The sequence below is a fragment of the Poecilia formosa genome, unplaced genomic scaffold, assembly GCF_000485575.1.
Source record: "Poecilia formosa unplaced genomic scaffold, Poecilia_formosa-5.1.2 Scaffold13, whole genome shotgun sequence".
Classification (NCBI taxonomy): Eukaryota; Metazoa; Chordata; class Actinopteri; order Cyprinodontiformes; family Poeciliidae; genus Poecilia; species Poecilia formosa.
The window spans coordinates 214,695-232,996 of NW_006799952.1; the positions used below are offsets into that span (position 1 = coordinate 214,695).

The 18,302-nt window shown below is 38.1% G+C and overlaps 1 protein-coding gene across 1 annotated transcript; it reads right to left on the minus strand.

The window, feature by feature from the left end:
• Positions 1-156: 156 nt before the first annotated feature.
• On the minus strand, positions 157-10,375 carry LOC103133645 (lymphatic vessel endothelial hyaluronic acid receptor 1-like). Its single transcript, XM_007545481.2, has 5 exons — positions 10,004-10,375; positions 1,493-1,658; positions 1,135-1,271; positions 973-1,032; positions 157-594 (listed from the first exon to the last, which is right to left on the minus strand). Exons 1-5 carry the CDS (start codon positions 10,068-10,070, stop codon positions 194-196), a joined length of 831 nt encoding a protein of 276 aa, XP_007545543.1. The 5' UTR covers positions 10,071-10,375; the 3' UTR covers positions 157-193.
• Between the last annotated feature and the right edge of the window lie 7,927 nt (positions 10,376-18,302).

Consider the following 18,302-nt stretch of genomic DNA (forward strand, 5'->3'; position numbering starts at 1 on the left):
ATAGATAGATAGATAGATAGATAGATAGATAGATAGATAGATAGATAGATTACAATATTTAATTTCTTACAAGATTCAATCTTTAAATCGTATTACTAGCAACATAAACTTTTTAATTCTGAAACGTAGGCTTAAAACTTAAAACTGCTCAAAGGTAATTTTCAAAAGTTTATTTTAATCTGACCGACCAACCTCATTGAAACATAACGTATAATTTACTGAGATGTACTGGACATACTGTTAGAGTTTCCTTAAACTCTGATTTTATGTTTTTACCATTGGTTTCAATAGGTCTCTTTTCACCCGATGTTGTCGTTTCAGCGTTGATCACTGGAGTTGGTTTTTCCTCCTCTGGTTGAGCAGGCCCCATCCCAGATCCATCACTCGGGTCTGGCTCCATTGTAGTGAAAGCGGAAGTGACGTTGCTTCCTCCAGCGGGGTTTCCCTCCTCAGGAACCGTAGTGAAATCATCTTTACTCAGATCTTCAGATGTAGTTGCAGCTGTTGGAGAATTTATCCTGTCCTCCTTTGGGATTGTTTCTGATGTTTCTGACTCCGTTGTGCCATCGGTCAGAGGCTGTGGTGATGTCAGAGCTGTTTAGAGAATAAGCATTTTTTGTTCACTCATACACTTTATACATATAATATTTTTGTTTTAAGCAGCATCTAAGTTAACCAAGTCCCTATAGTATTTCAGTTATTATAACACAGTTGTATAGTTAAGGACATTGTTTGCTAGAGTCTGAAACAGGATTCTGCCTGTTTCAGACAGTTCATTTGTTTAACCATTTGTGTTAATTAGAGAACAGAGATCAGAGGTCACATAATATGGTACATCTTTCACTGGAGCCACTTTTCCTCAAATGCCTCAATCCTACAACAAATCTCAACCGTAAAAATGTTTCAAACACCATGGTGTTTGTTTTGGACTTGCAGTCCATCACAGTCAATATGAGGGTGTGTTATACTGACCTGATGTGTCTGAGAGTAAGCTTTCCCGGAAAGCCTTGCTGCAGTTCTTCTCAGCAAAATCTGGTAGCAAGGAACCATAAGGCAGCAAGTTTCAAATCAAAAAGTCAATAATAACAACAAAATAAACCAAAATCTCATAATAGTTCCTCATTTGCAATTTACCATTTTTGTCATAACAGTAAGCATCAAATTGATCTTCAGTATGTGAGTTAACAATAAACCCAGTCAAGTTCCTTGCACAGTTTTCATGCTGAGTGTGCCTGAGAATGACGCTGCTCCCATTGCTGATCCAACCGTACCTTAAGTGACAAAAACAGTGAACAGTTGTCGATTCAGATTTTGATCCACAACGCTTTAGAAATTTGGAAAATAAAACATAGCATATAGCATTCTTCAGTTACATTGTGTCTTACCTAAGCAATAAATATACCTTACTATATAAGATGAAATATCTCTAATGTGTTATTTTTATGAAACAATACTTTTTCTACAATATTTTTCTGAAGGAAGTTTAATTTACCTGCACGTTTCCATGCTGCTGTTATAGGCCAGTTGGACTTGCTCTGGACTTGCGATTGTGCTCTCCAGCTGCTCACAGACTTTTCTTGCCATTTCAAGAGTCAGAGAGTGGCGACTCTCTCCCTCAACCAGAAATACGCCTGCATAACTGCAGCTGCGAGAGTTAACTGGAAAGAAGCAAATAAACAGAATGAGAAGTCGTTTTATTACTGTGAGAAATTCAGAACTATAGTAAAAGTTATGGAAAAAGAAATTGATGAGCTAAGTATTGTCGGAGTCAACAACACAGAGATCTGTAATTAAATCAGTATACTTAATATCTCTACTGAGGTTTTATATTAGATGAGGGAGGAAGAGAAGTGTGTAATGCATTTAAATTCGGCCCACTAACAACAACTCCATAAATAAAATATTAATTTTTGGATTTGTAAGGTCCAAAGCTTATTTATTTCATATAATTATTGGCATAAATGAATCTTGTGACATTCTAAAATATATCTTGTTAATGTAACAAAAACATGAAAATGAGAATATATATATATTTTTTTATGTTCCAAACAAACATTATAAAGTGTTTCATACTTGGAACAGGCCAAATGCAAAGTTCTTGACTATGTGCACAGGTGCATCATCCTTTTGTCACATAATTCACAGCGACTGAGAGGGTTTCACATTGAACGGCACCGTTCTACACTCGCTGAGATTATGAAACTGCAAACACATCTCATTGTGCTTTGTTAAAACCATCTGCCTGGTCTTGATGAATGACCCAAGCAACCACAAAATATGTAAAAGCATTTTGCTTTAATTCAAAACATATTTTGGAGCATAAAATGAACAAAGATTTGGGAAATTTTTAAGTCGTCCTTTGGGTTATTCTTGTTTAATGCATCTCCTATATATATATATTTTTTAAAAGAGGAGTTCATTAATATTGAGTTTGCTGTGAAATGTGTCCTGGGAAAGAATCATTTTCAAAGTGATCTTTCTTTTTACTAGCCTTTCACCCTATTCTAAAATTATATTATGATACATCTTTTAATTGCATTTTCTGTTCCTTTTCTGATGCTCCTAAACTCAGTTAAGATCCATGAAGAAGAAAATCTGGTCATTATTGTGCCGCCTGCCTCCAAATGTCTGTTGCAAGTCTATTTGCTTCAGTTTCCTTGAGAACTTTCAGGGTCCGGATATGAAAACAAACATGCAAAATTGGTTTCATCAGATAAGATGGCAGCAGTTGGTATCCACGTGGTAACTGCTTCTTTCAAAAGCTAAACGCAGGTTTCAGAACTGAAACACCTGGCAGGCAGGTGAACCCTGGCACAGTGACAGAGGGACAGACGGCAGGTGGGGTGGGGAGGGGAACTAAAACCACGAACACACAACACTCATGCTCTTGGCTTGGTAAAAGAGGATGCTGGTGCAGGATGTGGTTAGCCTTTATACATGAAAGCAAACAGAAAACTTGGTATTATATTGAAGTTCACTGAGGAAATGAAATGTTCAGCTATTACTATGTCTTCAAATTCTGATAAGCATGCATAGTAATTTCACCCCTTAAAGCTTCAGTATGTAACTTTAATTAAAAAAAGATTGCATAATTGTTGAAACTGTCATGATGTTGTGACAGTACAGTATGAGAAAAATTGTGCTCCATTGTCTTCCTCTAGTGCTCTAAATGCTGACTATAAACAACCAATCAGAGCCAGGAAGAAGCTCTTAGTGATGTCAAACAGGCTAGTGTACGTGCCTCTCCCTCTCTCTGTCCCCTTTGCTCTCTGCTATGCTACAGCTTCTTCCTGATACCCCAGTCTGCCATGAATGCACAGTTTTCCTGGAATCATAAGTTGCTTCTCCGCCATTAGCACATTTATCAGCACATACACAAGGATGATTGTCAGCATCAAGATGCTCCTCCTGACTCTGACTGGTTGTTTTTGACAGGGAGCAGTGCATTTCTTTAGACAACAGTAGCAGGTCAGTCAGGTTGAGGAGCTCAATCTTTTCACAGATTATCTGTCCCAGTTTACACTGTCACTACATAGTAACAAATATGTAAAATACATATTTTTTTTTTAATAAAAGTTACATACTGTAGCTCTAAAGACTTTTCACTGTTTCCTAGGAATGTTGTTGATAATCTGAAGATGAGCTAAATTATGTCACATGCTTCCAGAGAAACAGAGAAAACATATGCACTTGTTTTTTTGTGTGTAGATTATCTTTGTTACCAGGGTGACAAATTTATGAGTTGTGAAAGATGGCCTAGTCACACTGCAACATCTCATAGGAAATGAGAAGTCATTTGTTTTTATATCTGATTGCTGAACTTTTTGGAGAAAAGCTGTGAAAAAAAAGTCACACTGACCTTACAGTCATAGCTGTGACAGATATTCTGAACAAAAAAAAAAAAAAAAAACTTCAACTGACACATTAAAACTTTAAGCCTTTATTACAGACACCGGCTCAACTGCCTATTAATTTAAATAGAGAATCAGCCACAAGGCACAATGTAGATTTAGTTGTTTTTTTTTGTTTGTTTGTTTGTTTTTTTTATTTTATTCAATTGTTTGTTTTTATCTTTGTACTATGTGGCAGGCATCTCAAAAAAAAACCAACAAAAAGCATCTCGAGCAATTAATGCGGCTGACCACGTTCAACTTTTAACAACACCACCTTAACCATTTCCTGCTATTCTCAGCAGGATAATCACACACCATTTCACAAACCTCACATTAAAAATGACAATACAATGAGTTCACTACTTTAGTGGCCTCCAGAGACATGTAATCTCAATCCAGCAAAGCACCTCTGGGACGTGGACAAACAGGAGGTTTTCATCGGGAATGTGAAGCAGTTCAATTTGCAGCTCCTGTATGATGCCTTCACATCAACCTGGACCAAAATATGCCTCAAACTTTTTGTGATTTTTTTTTTTTTTTAAAGAATACAGTTCTTAAGGAAACTTTATTCTTTTACCAGAGTCAACTTGGTAAAAGCAGGATGTACCTAATACAGCGTCCTTTAAGTTTAAATTTGCAACGAACAATAACATTATGTTGTGTTTTGCAAATAAAGGACAATTTGTGTAATTTCACTACAATTTATCCGTTGTGATGAATTGGATTCATTTTGAACTGGTTTCAAAATGAATCCAGTTCTGACATTGATTCATTTTGAATCAAGTCACAATAATGAAAAGATTTTTTGTTAAGTGACCATAAAAATGTGTATATAATCAACTATACAATTTCATTTGGCTGCATTCTGAACTTGACACTTGTATTAAATTGCACACCAGTCAGAGGATTATTCATTGATAAGTTTTCTCCTTTTTTTAATTTCTTGATTTTCATGAGAAAAGATAAGGGGCCCACACCTTTTTTTTTTTTTTTTTTTTTTTTTTCCAAGATGCTAACATGAGCCAAAAGAGAGCAGCAACAGAAGCAGGAAGTAAAGTTTTTGTCTGTTAGTGGCAGTTGTGCAACAGTGGCAAGTTCCTCTGCACATGCTGTAAAAACTAACTCTCTCCTTCATACGTCTCCGTCTCCCATAGGAAAATCTGAAACAACCTCAGTCAGAGCAGCTTGCATCATTCACACCCTCGAGGGATAAAATAGACAACAACCTTGGCCTTGCAAACCTGCCCCAAACAGATCAAAGGGAGAACAGCGCGCCTTCGGTGGGCTGAAAAGAGTGCTGACAGTGATCTAACAGGGCACTCGTTAATATGCAGAGGGACAGTTGTGGGTGTCTTTATGCAGCCCAGAAGCCTGGTATGCCAAGGCATTGACTCTCCCAAAAGCTCCTTTGTCACCTAATGGAGTTGGAACCAAGGAGACTGCAAAGTCTGGCTGCAGAGTTCAATAGAAACGAAGCTCTGACACTCTGTGTTGCCAAAACCTCCAGCTGCAATGGGAAGAATTGTCAACCCAAGTCTCCACTCCTACTTCACTTTCTCTCCCTCCCTTCTGCCCCCATGCTTTTACATGTTGTCTTGTTTTTTTCTGACAGCTCTCTGTTTGTCGTTTCTATGCCAGCAATAAAACACAATATACCCCCCACATACATGTCTTAAAAAAAAAAAAACAAACAAAAAAACTGGTAGCTCACAGAAGCACAGGGCTGATTATCCCTTCATGACTTCAGAGCCATTCCTCAAGAGGAGGCAGTAAGCTGCTGTCAACAATATTAACATACAAAGCTGGGTCTCATTTTCTCCTCTTATCTGTATCTATGTTGTTACTTGCTGCCAGATGCACTCTATAGGGAATGCTCACACTTAGGTGTTCTGAAAAATATCATGCGGTTAGAATGTCATGCTTGAAAAAATAACCTGCTGTGTCTGCCCTGTTCATACTGTGACATCTGTTTAGCCATAGTCCATATGCTGGTTGTGAAGCAAGATTGTGCAGCATCAATTCCCACAAAGCGTCACTGACCAGCATCATCACGGATGGGTGAACTTCATTTTGTCAGCACAGATCTTTCCCTCCACTGGGAAAAGTCTCTGGGGTAGTGGGACAACTGAAACATGAGATCTAGTAAGGACAATGTTTTCAAACACTCAGGCGTATAAACACAAAATATTCAAAGGTCACAAAAAGGACTGACAAAACTGGCATTCTCTGCAAAGTGTGACTTCCTATCACACCTCCAATGTTTGCACCTCCACCCACTCTACTCTGGATGGTAGGCAAGTTTTTTTGCAAACGTATCAAGGCGGTAACGTCGTCTTTTTCCTTTTACAGGCATGAAGATTTTGCTTTCTGTACAACACATGTGAAGCGAAATCACTTCAATCTGTATAACTTTGAAAACTGGAGAATGAGGAAGAGGAAGGAGTCCAAAATGTTTGTTCTTCTGCAAAATGTCTTTTCAGTTTGAGGTGTCAAAAGTTTGTAAAGTGCAGCATGTTATAGATATGTTTCTATTACTTTATTAATTTTAATAACTAGCAGCACCTGGAGTGTTTTCTATAATAGTTTAGCAAAGTGTTTACCATTTCCTTTGATATATTGTTTTTAAAGCACTTGAAATAAAACTATGTCTCTATGGCAAAGTAGATCAACATTACAGTAGGAATTATTCATATCAGCTGATTAGAAATTACCAATAATTATTAATCTTGTTTAATCATTAGAAAAAGTAATGAGTAAATTTTGAGGAATGGCCATTTATTTGGAAAAGCACCTTTTCTTTTCTTTTTTTTTTTTTTTAGTACAGTAAAAGACCTTTTACGAACAGCAAATGCCAAAGGTTTTGGATGCTCATTCCAGCAGAGTGGATCAAAAATAAATATAAATAGTCTGGAGTCATTATGGATCTAATGACTGTGGACATGAAGGATTTCCTGTAGCGGCATGTGCTACAGTAAAACTGAATAAGACATCTGTTGTTGAATTATGATTTCACAGGATATGATGACCAACAGATCATTCCTAAAGGACTAACTCAGTCCATGTGTTTATCTGTACTTACATTGATTACTGCGTTGATTAGGCATTGATTACTGCCTAATCAATGGCAGACCTGCAGTCCTTGCAGGTCTGCCACTAGCTAAGACAGCTGCAACTGATCCAGAACGTTTCTGCTGGCAGCCTCACTGAAACCAGGAAGATGGAGCCCATCACCAAAGTTCTAAAATCCTTACGCTGGTTCCCTGTAGCTTAGATAATAGACTTTAAAAAAATACAGCGATAGTTCATAAACTGCTGAACGGTTGAGCACTAAAATACACTAGAGACCTGTTGTTATTGTATCAACCTTCCAGACCACTCTCATCTTCTGGTTCTGGTTCTGCTCTGCATCCCCAGAACCAGAACCAAACATGGCGAAACAGGATTCAGCTTCTACGCACCACAAATCTGGAACAAGCATCCAGAAAACTGCAAACCAGCTGAAACGCTGAGTTCCTTTAAATCTAGACCAAAACCTCAGCTGTTTAAAGCTGCTTTTGAACCATAATAAATGAAACATTGACCAACATACTTGATGTGTTTTGATCATTTTAATGATGACATTCATAACAATGTAATGTTTGTTTTGGGTTTTCTCAAAATGGTGTCTTTTATGACTTTGTATTGTTGTGTTTTTATGATGTACAGCACTTTGAACTGCCTTACTTCTGAAATGTGTTATACAAATAAACTTGATGGATTGACCTATTGATTGATTCCTAAAGAGATTTAGCTAAAGGGGGAAGATCCTAAGACTCTAGCATAAAGGGCGAGGACATCTGATGAAAATAGCTGGTAGTCATCCACATAGAAGTCACAAGAAAAGCCATGTGAACGGATAACTGGGCCAGAGAGGATGAAGCATACTTTGCAGAAAAGAAGTCCCAGTATCTAGTTTTAGAATCCTCTTGTAAAAGACAATAGGGCACTGATGTTCATTCCTGACAGGATACCTTGTAGGAAAGACATAAACAATTAGTTTCCTGCAACCCTATTGATTATTTGCAATAAAACGCCTGATGGTTTTCTGATCATATTCCAATATCATAGTAATTTCAAGAGTCAGTTAAATCACCTTTTGACTCATTTTGCCTAAATATTAGGAGCTGCCTAATATTTGTATAAACCTTAACACAAATATAGGGTGCAGAACTCCTTAGACCTCAACCTCCCTCAATACCCTTAAGACGACCATGAGCTGTGCTGCAATGTTCATTGATAGAGAGGCACTTACTAATGATTTGTTCAAGAAGCAAACTGAATGACATGAAGAAATTCTGCTAAAATGAAAAGGCAGGCTAATAAACAGCATGGCAGGCAGATGCTAAGTACTAGAGTCCATAGAAACAGAGTCCCCCCAACACAGGCTGAACAAGTATTGGTTTGTAGTAAAGGGCACACTGGTAGAGGAGGCAAACACGTGCCTTTTAGAATAGAGACCCTACCAACAAAAGCACTCTTTGTCAAGGCCTAGTTTATGGAGACTTTGACCACCCCTCACCCTGAAACATGACACAGGAGCATTCAGGGGGAGGTTGCCAAACCAAGGAAACAAATATCATGTCTGCAGGACATGCAACTTATAGCCAGCCAGTGAACATTTAAGCAGAAAGAAGAATATTCCAACCAAACACATGGTGAGTTCTGTAAGTGCACAATGAGTCAGAGTTTCTTCACTAGAATACGACAGCATGTGAGCACATGAAGATACCACATACGGTTGTTAAGAAGTTCTGATGTTTCAGAGGTTCACAGGTCTGTTCATTTTATCAGTTGTTTAGCTTTGTTGCATATTGAGCAAATTTTGTGATTCAAATATAAAATTTCACTGACTTTATCAAAACTACTGAAGTTAACTATTCAATTGGATTTCCCTCAAAGTTCAAGATCCTTGCAGAATTTGCGCTACAACTTTTAAATCAAATAAGCTAAAATTATTTTCTTGTCTTTTTTTTTTTTTAATCAAAGGGAAAATCTCAGATCAATGTTGTTCATGCTTTTGCCGTCATTGTGGTGGATATCAATTTCCATCCACTGTCCTCTTCCCTCCTGACTACTTTTTGAAGATAAAGTCATTATCCACAATGATAAATCTCATCATCAAAACACGTTAATTGAATCAGTGTGTAGACTGAGTCTGGACCTGGATGAACAATCGCTATAAACAATCGAAACATGCACAAACAAAGCACACACTTCTGAGCGTGCAAGGATCCTTGAGGAGCAAACAGGGGCTGTCTTAGGGGTAAAAGGATCCCCCTCCCCCCTTCCTACACACTCAGCACCTGAGCTGTCCAGATATCCCCTCATTTTGCCTTTAAATCCTAGTCAATATTACAGCTTGATGCTGATTTTTATTTGGCCCAGAGCCAGAGGAAGGTCTTTGTGAGCAACTAGACCACCAGCTCCTCGGGGAAAAAGCCAGACAGACCCGAGACCTGTTTGATTCAAAGCCAACTAAGCCTCCAGAGACTATCGCTCATAGCACCAAATCCAATGAAATTATATGTGAGACACAAAGAGTTAGGAGAAAACAAAAAGGGAGAAAACTAGAGCACATCCGAAGACCATCCTTTGTGTCACAGACTGCAACATTAAAACAGGGCAGAATCGCTATACCTTTTCCCCCCCAATTGATAATTGTGCTTTTAATAGCCAGCCACACTGTTCATAAAAACCCAGAAAAGCGGAGGTTTAAATGCAAGCACGTGTCTAAAACAGAGTGAGGAAGAAGCGGGGCTTTCTTCTTTGTGTCTGTCATGCGTCAGTCTCAGACTATGCCAGACGTAAGCCTGTCTGGAGAAGCACATGCTCTCTTGCCGGCACCAACTCATCCATTCTACAAGCAGCAGCCTCCGTAGCGTCTTTCACTCTCGAGTTTCCTTTTTTATGAGTTCTCATTCATGTGCTCTGCAAGCCTCAGCGTGAAAATAAAACGAACGCCGTCTGGCTATAAAGTCTGATACCAAAGAGAATTACCAGTCACAGCAGAACAATAAAAACAAAGAAAAACACAACAAAGAGATATTTAGGTAAAATCTCAATCTCCTCACCTTGAAGTTGGGTTGAACTGCCAGAGGCCAGTATTCCAAAGATTACCCCTACAGGAAAAGTCCACATCTCTGCCAAATAGTCTGGTGGTGGCTGGGTGAGCAGCTGGGTATAAAGATCTGTAACAGTCCTCCTCGTGTCTCTTCTTCCCTCTACAGTACCAGCAGTGATGGCTGGTGGGTGTATGTGAGTGGAACAGAGTAAATGTGTAGGAGAGATCAGAAGAAACCTGGGCTTGCTCGGGTGTCTGGAAGCTCCTGGAGATTACTCGGAATTTGCATCAACTTTCTCCTCTCTGCCGGAGAGACAACAGTGGCTGGTGGCATGCATGTAGGAGGGGAAGAATGTGTTCATGTGAACACACACCCTTCTGCCTCTCCCTCAATTGCCCCACCTCCCCAACTGCCCCACCTCTCCACTTTCTCTCCCCTTTTTCCTGCCTTTAGAATTTGCAGTCAGAAAGAAGAAGGTGATTTCTCCTCCAGTGTGACGGCTTGTCCTTGTCTTCCTACCTCATTTTCACCCTATCTGCTGACACCCCCATTGCCTTTATTTATGGTCCTTGCACAGAGACAGTTTCAGAGAGCCCATCTGGTCTTTTGTTCAATCTTTACAATGTTGTCAACTCATCTGATTTTCTCAGCCCAGCTCCACAGGGGTTTGCTGTCAATCCTTCTCGACTACCGTTTGGAAGAGGTCATGCGTTTCACAAATTCAACCTCACTTTGTCATTTTGTACGTACTGAAAGCTCGGGACACATGGACTCATTTTATCAGACACACCTCAATAGCAATTGATCAGAATCCTGTTAGCTTCAGAGCTGTTTTGCTTATTATGGCATGAAACCAACAAGATTTAAAAGAACATCCCCCAGCAGAAAATCTCCTGCTCCTCCACATCCCAAAGGTCATCTACTGGGTTGAGATCTGGTGACTGTGAAGGTCATTGGAAACTGTGAGCTAAATGTCATGTTCAAGAAACCAACTGAGGTGATTTGAAATTTGTACCTATCAAAAAAAAAATGAATGCACTGTTGTCATAAAGAGATGAAAGTGAGCAGCAGCGTCACTCTGGTTGGTTGTGGCGTTTAAAAATGTTTAATTTGCTACAAAGGGGCCAAAGGTGGCTGAAATTGTCACCCACATTATTTGACAAACGCCACCAGCCTGATGACAGGATAAAGAAATGATCACTGTTTAATATAGTTTCAGCTAGATTGATCTGAGTGTCACTGTTGAAATTGGAAAACAGTTTTCCAATTTGTTTTTGACCAGTTTCTTGCTCTCAAATTATAGGAGCAGCATCAGAAGATGCAGTAGAGTCCATCTGCTTCAAGTTTTGATGGCTTGCATAATCAGAGACGTTATGCTGAATGCATTGGTTTAACAAATGGTTATTTGAGGTGCTTTGTTTTGTTTTTTTGTTTTTTTATCGTCTGCTAATTGGTTCTACATCACAAAGGCATGTTTATTTCCACATCTGATACTAACTGGTCATTCTTCATAAACTTCAAAGAGGTTTGTTAAGAAAAATCTTTATCATTATATTTGCCTGATTACCTGTTTATGCAAATAAAATAATCAACGTACTTAATAAAGTGGCTGTTGAGGTTTTTGTTTATTTTTTTTTCTATAATTTTCTATCACTGACCAAAAATCCAGCTTTTGTTTTATTATGCACTACAGTTACATAAAAAAATGACCCGAAACATTCTTGTCTGTACTATCAAATATCTCAACAACCATTTCCACCATGAGAAAGATTCCTCTATTCTTATTCCCGGTTTTTCATTTCACTTCATAAGGCAATTGATGGCGTCACCTCAGGTTTCTGGAATCTCCCCAGTGCTGTTGGCAAGTGATTGCGTAATATCTCAAATAACCAGATGCAATATGAAACCATGACTGCTATCTGTAAGTCCTTTACTTCCCTCATAACAGACCATGAAGACCTGTCCTAATGGTTTGTCATGGCCACTAACTTTGCGGTCATGGGAATGGCAGTCAACAAGTGAACGACCTCGGTCTTAAGTTGAAAATGTTCATTGCTACCCCCACAACACCACGTTTCGATTTCAATGGGAAGCTGATTCATGGGGACAGGTTGATGCACCTTTTGGAGCTCATGCCAAAGTTCTTTTTAAATTTTTAGATTGGATATTTAAGGTATTGTTTGCTTTTGTAAATATACATTTTTGACTGTGCTGCTTTTTACACTTTTGTTACATTTTCTATACTGAGCTAACACTGGCAATGCAGTACAGCAATAGCTTATCTCATTCACTGATAGCAGATTGAGTTCTGGTAATAGATGCTATTTAAAGCCTTCAGTTTTTTTTTTTCAAAAACTGTTTAATGAGTAATCTTTGGAGAAAGACCTGACGGCCATACAAGATGTTATATTAACACAGGCAGTGTACAGACACTCAGATTCTTATAAGTGAGAGGGAATTGTAATTTATGAGCTCATTTAATTAATAGCCAACCTCTTACAATTTTTGTCACTTATTGAATTACATTAAAGTGTTGCTCAAGTGTAATGTGAACACAAGAATAAAGAAAACAAATATTTTCATTACAGCCATTAGTTCTATATGTTTGTAAAGCTTTTGATGATTTGTGCATGAACACAGAGGAATACTAATTCAGACACCATTCTCCAATATATTTCTCCACATATTTATGAGGCTATTAATATTCAGGTTTTTTTCTTTTAATTTAAACAGCTCTTTTCACCCAGTTTCATCCTCTCCTTGTTGATGTTGCCCTTAAGAGCACAGGCCACCAGTTTTGTGATTTAAATATTTTTGAAAGAGCCAAGAATGTCACTAACTCAGCCAAATCCCAAATGATTTGGGGAAGAGAAATGAGTCACAGATTTTCCTCCAGACTCAAAAATGGCCATCATACACTATTAACATAATTCATCCTTGCTTATCCTTAGAGTCATGGGGGTCGACTCTGGTGCCCCTCTCCAATGGAAATGAGGCAAGAGGCGAGGTACGAAACAGACAGGTTGTCAATCCATTATGCAGCAGCAGATAGAAACACATATGTCATTAAAAAAAGGGATGTTAGTGATCTTGCATTAGGAATGATGACATTTAACATGTGATGATTCACATTTTGTCCTTAGAAATTTTACTTCAGACTCTTGAAGTCACTTCAAATAAATATTTTTTGTCTCGAATCACACAGTTCACACCTCACTGCAGATTCTGTTCACTTCCTGTTTTGATGTTACCATAGTTACACTGTAGGAACACTACAACAAACAAGCACTTCAAAGAAATAGTAATTCTGCATTACGTCTGTTTCCCTATTTTGGTAAGTAAACTTCTGATGCCGTTCTATTGAAGTTCCCCATTTGTGTGAAAGGGAGAACAAAAATAACACCTGACTGAACTTTTCTCTATATCTTTTCATGTTCAAGTACAATCAGCAGGGATTGTACTACTTGTAATGAGGGAAAATCCAAAACAATACAGTCAACAAGGCAAAAACAAATGGGGAGGTAAATGAAAAAAAAAAACATAAGAAATAGAAACTCTAAGATAGTGTAAAGACAGACAATACAGTATAGTTTATACTGTCTGCTCCAATAAATGTAATTATTTTGGGGGGACTTACTTTCAAAAAGTGGTTGAGCACAGTTGATGTGGCTCATGAATTTCAGTTTAAGGCAAAAATAGTTTACAAAAAAGGTTGTTTTTTTTTGTAGATTGATCGCCGTCAGTCTACAAACGTAAAACAAAAATGCAGACCCTATTTGAATTCAGCATACTTAGGCTAAATTCACACTGTAGAAGTGAAGTGACCTAAATCTGATTTTTTTTTTCTTGTCCTTATGAGACCTGCACCTGATCTTTTTATGACTCTCTGAACAACACAGGCCAGATTTTTACAAATGCCACCCGAGTCACTTGGATATGTGGTTCTAAATCTGACACGTAAATTATCTTCTCAAGTGAGATTTCTGTCTGTTCGGCCAGGTCATAATCATTTGACCTGTACTTCATTGATATTTGACAAACTCGACAACAATGGCAAACGATAATGAGAAATGAGTTGTTAATGCCCTGGCACCCGTTGAACAACAACTTTAAAATAGCAAGATATGCGACACCATTACCATCCATGTTTACTTCCGTAAACACTGAGCACGCTCACTACATGTGACGTTACCACATCCTACGGCTGGAAGTGTGAACTTAGACCTACAAACTTTTATGAACATGAAAATGAATTAATATGAATCTATGTGTCTTGTTCTGGTGGGAGGCAATTGTGGAATAAATAATGGAAAAATGACTAGATCAATCTTTTTATTTTCTTTTAGTAGATGCACCAGGCTGGTTGTTACATTAAAAAAAATCATCAGTGCTTTATCACTAATGCCTGGTTATGTCTCCTGGATGACTGGATGCAAAAACAAACAAAAAACAGGTCATGTCTGAATCCAGTATTAGACACAAGGCTTCTGAGTCAGTTAATAGGGAAAAAGAGAAGAAGAAACTTTTCCATGATGGTTATATAGTGAGAACACACACATGCATCCTCACCAGACGTACTTGTGGTTTGGGAGTCCTTGCGGTAATGGCAAAGCTAATAGCACATCCTCAGCATTCCTCTGAGGCAATGTGCTTTTTTCCCCCCTTTGGCCAGTAAAGTCACTGGAATTTGAGAAGAGGGGAGTTTGGAGATATCCATATAAGAACAGAGGAGTGTGACGTTGAAGTGTTTTCCCAAATGTGATACAGTGATGACAAACAGTATTGTGGCCTCAGGGTGTCTCCCAGGGTTTGATGAGTTGTTGCTGTGTCGGCTGTTTCTCATTTCGTAGTGATACAGGTTCCCAAGACGACTGGTGACCATTATGTTTAGGTGCTTAAAAGGCAAATATTATTGAGTTTTAAAGCCAAAAACTCTACAAACCTTGAAGATACAAGTCATTTTACTAGACACATCTTGCAGTAGGTTGAATCCAGTCATGTTGAAGAAACCAGATAGACATAAATTAAGCTTTATGACATGGTACATTGTCTTGTTGGATGAGTGCATTGTGGTTATAAGTTATGAACACTAATTAGGCTAGTTGGAGTGTTTACAGTGTTTAATTTGTGCTAAGAATCCAAAGAATTTGCTAAAAACATTTCTGCAAACCATTATACCATTACCCTCAGTATTTTTTTTTATTTTTTTTAGGTAAAAGGGGCATCAAGGTTTAACATGCTAGCATTCATATGTTTTTTTTTTCTTTATTTATACAAGATGCAAGTTGTCCAAGATGTTGTTTACAATAAAAATCAGTTGCGATATTAAAAAGACAAAAACTATTATAATACAAATAATTAAAACTTTTCACTCAAATAAATAAGTTAATAAAATATGGCTTTACAATCAAAGCAAGTTTCAAAAGAAGACTTTTTTTTTCTTATTTTCAGAATTAAAATTAAATTAAATTGTCCTGGAGGAATCAAAGTGGATAGCTTGTAGAGTCTTCCATGTTGGTGTGTAACAGGGCGGCCGTTTGCGGTTGCATTTTACGGTGCAGAAGATTACGAGAGGTAGAGTCAGGTGGAAACAGCAGTTGGTTTATTCTCCTCACAGCATCAACACACACTCAATAACAATCCTCCCTCACACAGGTGAAACTACAGGCTTAAATAGTCTCAGCTGTGTTGGACCCAACCACCTCCAATTCACAGGGGGATCTCACTTAACAAATCTCCACCTATTTAAATAAAATACACTTTATTAAATATAAACATTTAAATTTACTTTTTATAAATATTTTATATTTTATCTTACACCAAATGAAACACCACAAAAAACCCATAAACAATTATCTCCCCACACTTTCAATGGCCTCTCCCGGAACCTATAAATGGTGTCTGGACCCCCAGGGTAGTATTTGTCCAAACACCCTGGAGAGGACACATAAAAGACAGGTGAGTCACTCAATATCAGCACTCCACACCTAACAGATTATGCACAAACATTTGCTCAGTTTTACCCACCAGTAGATCATTGCTCTGAGTAACAATTATCCTCCCTCCACAGGCAACCAGCTCACTTTCCAATGAGGAGCAGCTGTGCAGAGCCCAGAACAAAAGGCTACATGCTAATTATTAAAATATTCAATAAATACAATTAAAACTTGTGTGCAAATTGTTATTTATGTGCAAATCTCTGCTTAAAGTGCAGTGCTAAATAAAGTGCTTGTTAATAAAGTGCAAAACGTGCTTTTAAAGTGCTATACAGTGACTTAAATAAAAAGACCCAGTAATGAAGCTCTCTTCATTACATGGTGGAACAGAGTATAAAGAAAAACAAAATTCCAAGTTCCGTATTCTGCATACTTTAGTTTTACCAAATGATTACATGAGATACTGCTGTTTCTTTTCATCTTAAATCAATCTGTTCATTTTCCTATGAACTCTGACGCTGACGATGGATTTTCATTCACAGAACTGAAACTCACTAGATTATTTTTTTGTGTGTAATCTATTCGCTATAAGCTCCATACAGATGGTTGTGCTTGGAAATCTCAGTAGATTAGTTTGTGAAATACCCACCAACTCATCAGGCAGTAACAAACAGACCCCTTTCTTACATCCCAGCAAACCAGAAAGTCAAAAGCAGAAAGTCACTATCAAATATGGATGATAAAGTCCTTTCTGGAACTGCAGAGAAAGAATCAACTGTGCTTTGTTGGTGTCTTTTTTTTTTCTTTTCTTTTTTTTTTGCTAAAAAAAAAAAAAATTGTTTCCTTGACAAGAAAAGAGGATATAGATTGATGTGTCGCTTAACATTATCAACATAGAAAAGGATGTAATGACTATCAACTATAAATAACCCCATGTTTACAAAACAAACAATATGAAGTGAAGACTTTCCTATCACCACATTCGTCCTGGCCAGCCATTTGTGTCATATGCATCGATGCCGGAGTTTGGTGTCCATCACTTTTCGGTAGCTTTCAGCTGTGTCCTCAATTCCCTTGTTTTACTTTGTTTTTATGTTTCTTTTTAAGCAAAAAAACAAACAAAAACAAAAAAAACTTTGCTTTTGACATGGAAATCATCACAACTATTGTGAGCCATGTTGTTCTTGCTCTCACTCTTTTATACTGTCAAGCTTCTTCCTATTACATCAATAAAAGTTAAAAGACTACTTTTATTTCAATCAGTACTTCTGCCTGGACTTGTCTCTTATGGGCAGAGGGAGGCTTGTTTCAGCTGTGTTCACGTTGTGCACATTTGACCAAAGTTTGCCTCAGTGTCTCGAGCTGAATGAGCCAGCTTTGCGTCATGGGAACATGACTGGACTCCTTCAAAAGGCAGGGCTTTGCAACAACAACAAGGCAAGGGCCTCGCTTCAGTTTGGCTGCTGGAATGGCAGAAATGAGCATGATAAGCAGAGTGCTGCAACACACTGTAGTGTAGGACAGAAAGGAGTGTTTTATGTCGTCCATACTTGGTTTGCATGACGATAAGCTTCAGTTGACTCAGAGGTGTAATGTTTGCAGTGGTTGCTTGGTTTCTGGGCTGCATTTATTTTATGGGTACTTCTACAGGATGCCTGTAAGAATGATAAGCACCCATTTCAAAGAAATGACATAAAGTCCAGAGTTAGCAAAGGCAAAAGAGGAAGGATGTGGAGGTTTCATATTTATAATCTAAATATGTACAGAACGGAAAAAAACACTGGTACAAAAAAAAAAAGTATAGGGGAAATCGGGTGATAGAGCAGAGGAAATCCTGTCAACAATGGTTGAGCAAACATGAGTGTGAGAAGTGTAGATGAACACAAGACGTTCTCTACAACTATCCCAATGACGGGAAAATTAATTAATTGTGATTACGTTGTCCTTTCAAAAGACCTTAGATAACTTATTACAGATTTGTTTCTTGCAAAGAGTCAGAAAAAGTAACTGTGACCTTTTACAACATGTTTTTCTTTGTCATAAACTCCCTGCCCCAGCAAATCGTTCCATTCAAACACCCACTGTTAAGGAACTTAAGCCACATCAGCTGTTTGACCAACAACTTAAACAGGAAACTGAAGGACACCTGAGTGCTCAAGGTACAAATTCATCCCATTCTGTCTCCATAGCAACAGTCCCAATCTTCCTACACCACACTGTGCATTCATGAGCCCGACCTACAGTCCAGCCCGAGCTTTGCCATTATCTTCCAGACCTTGCGCATTCTTCATAAAAGCACCTTGGTGTGAACAAAGGGGATTATTCCTACTGGGCAGCTCTCTTATCCAGCTGTTACATATAACCGTACTGGT

What these genes read in the sequence shown, in the direction of transcription:
- LOC103133645 (XM_007545481.2), bottom strand. Translation starts at nt 10,070, where the DNA reads ATGTGGACTTTTCCTGTAGGGGTAATCTTTGGAATACTGGCCTCTGGC. An exon ending in CAGTTCAACCCAACTTCAAG is followed by an intron (nt 1,659 to 10,003) that starts GTGAGGAGATTG and finishes GCTTCTTTCCAG; the next exon opens with TTAACTCTCGCAGCTGCAGT. An exon ending in TTACTGTTATGACAAAAATG is followed by an intron (nt 1,033 to 1,134) that starts GTAAATTGCAAA and finishes CCTTGCTACCAG; the next exon opens with ATTTTGCTGAGAAGAACTGC.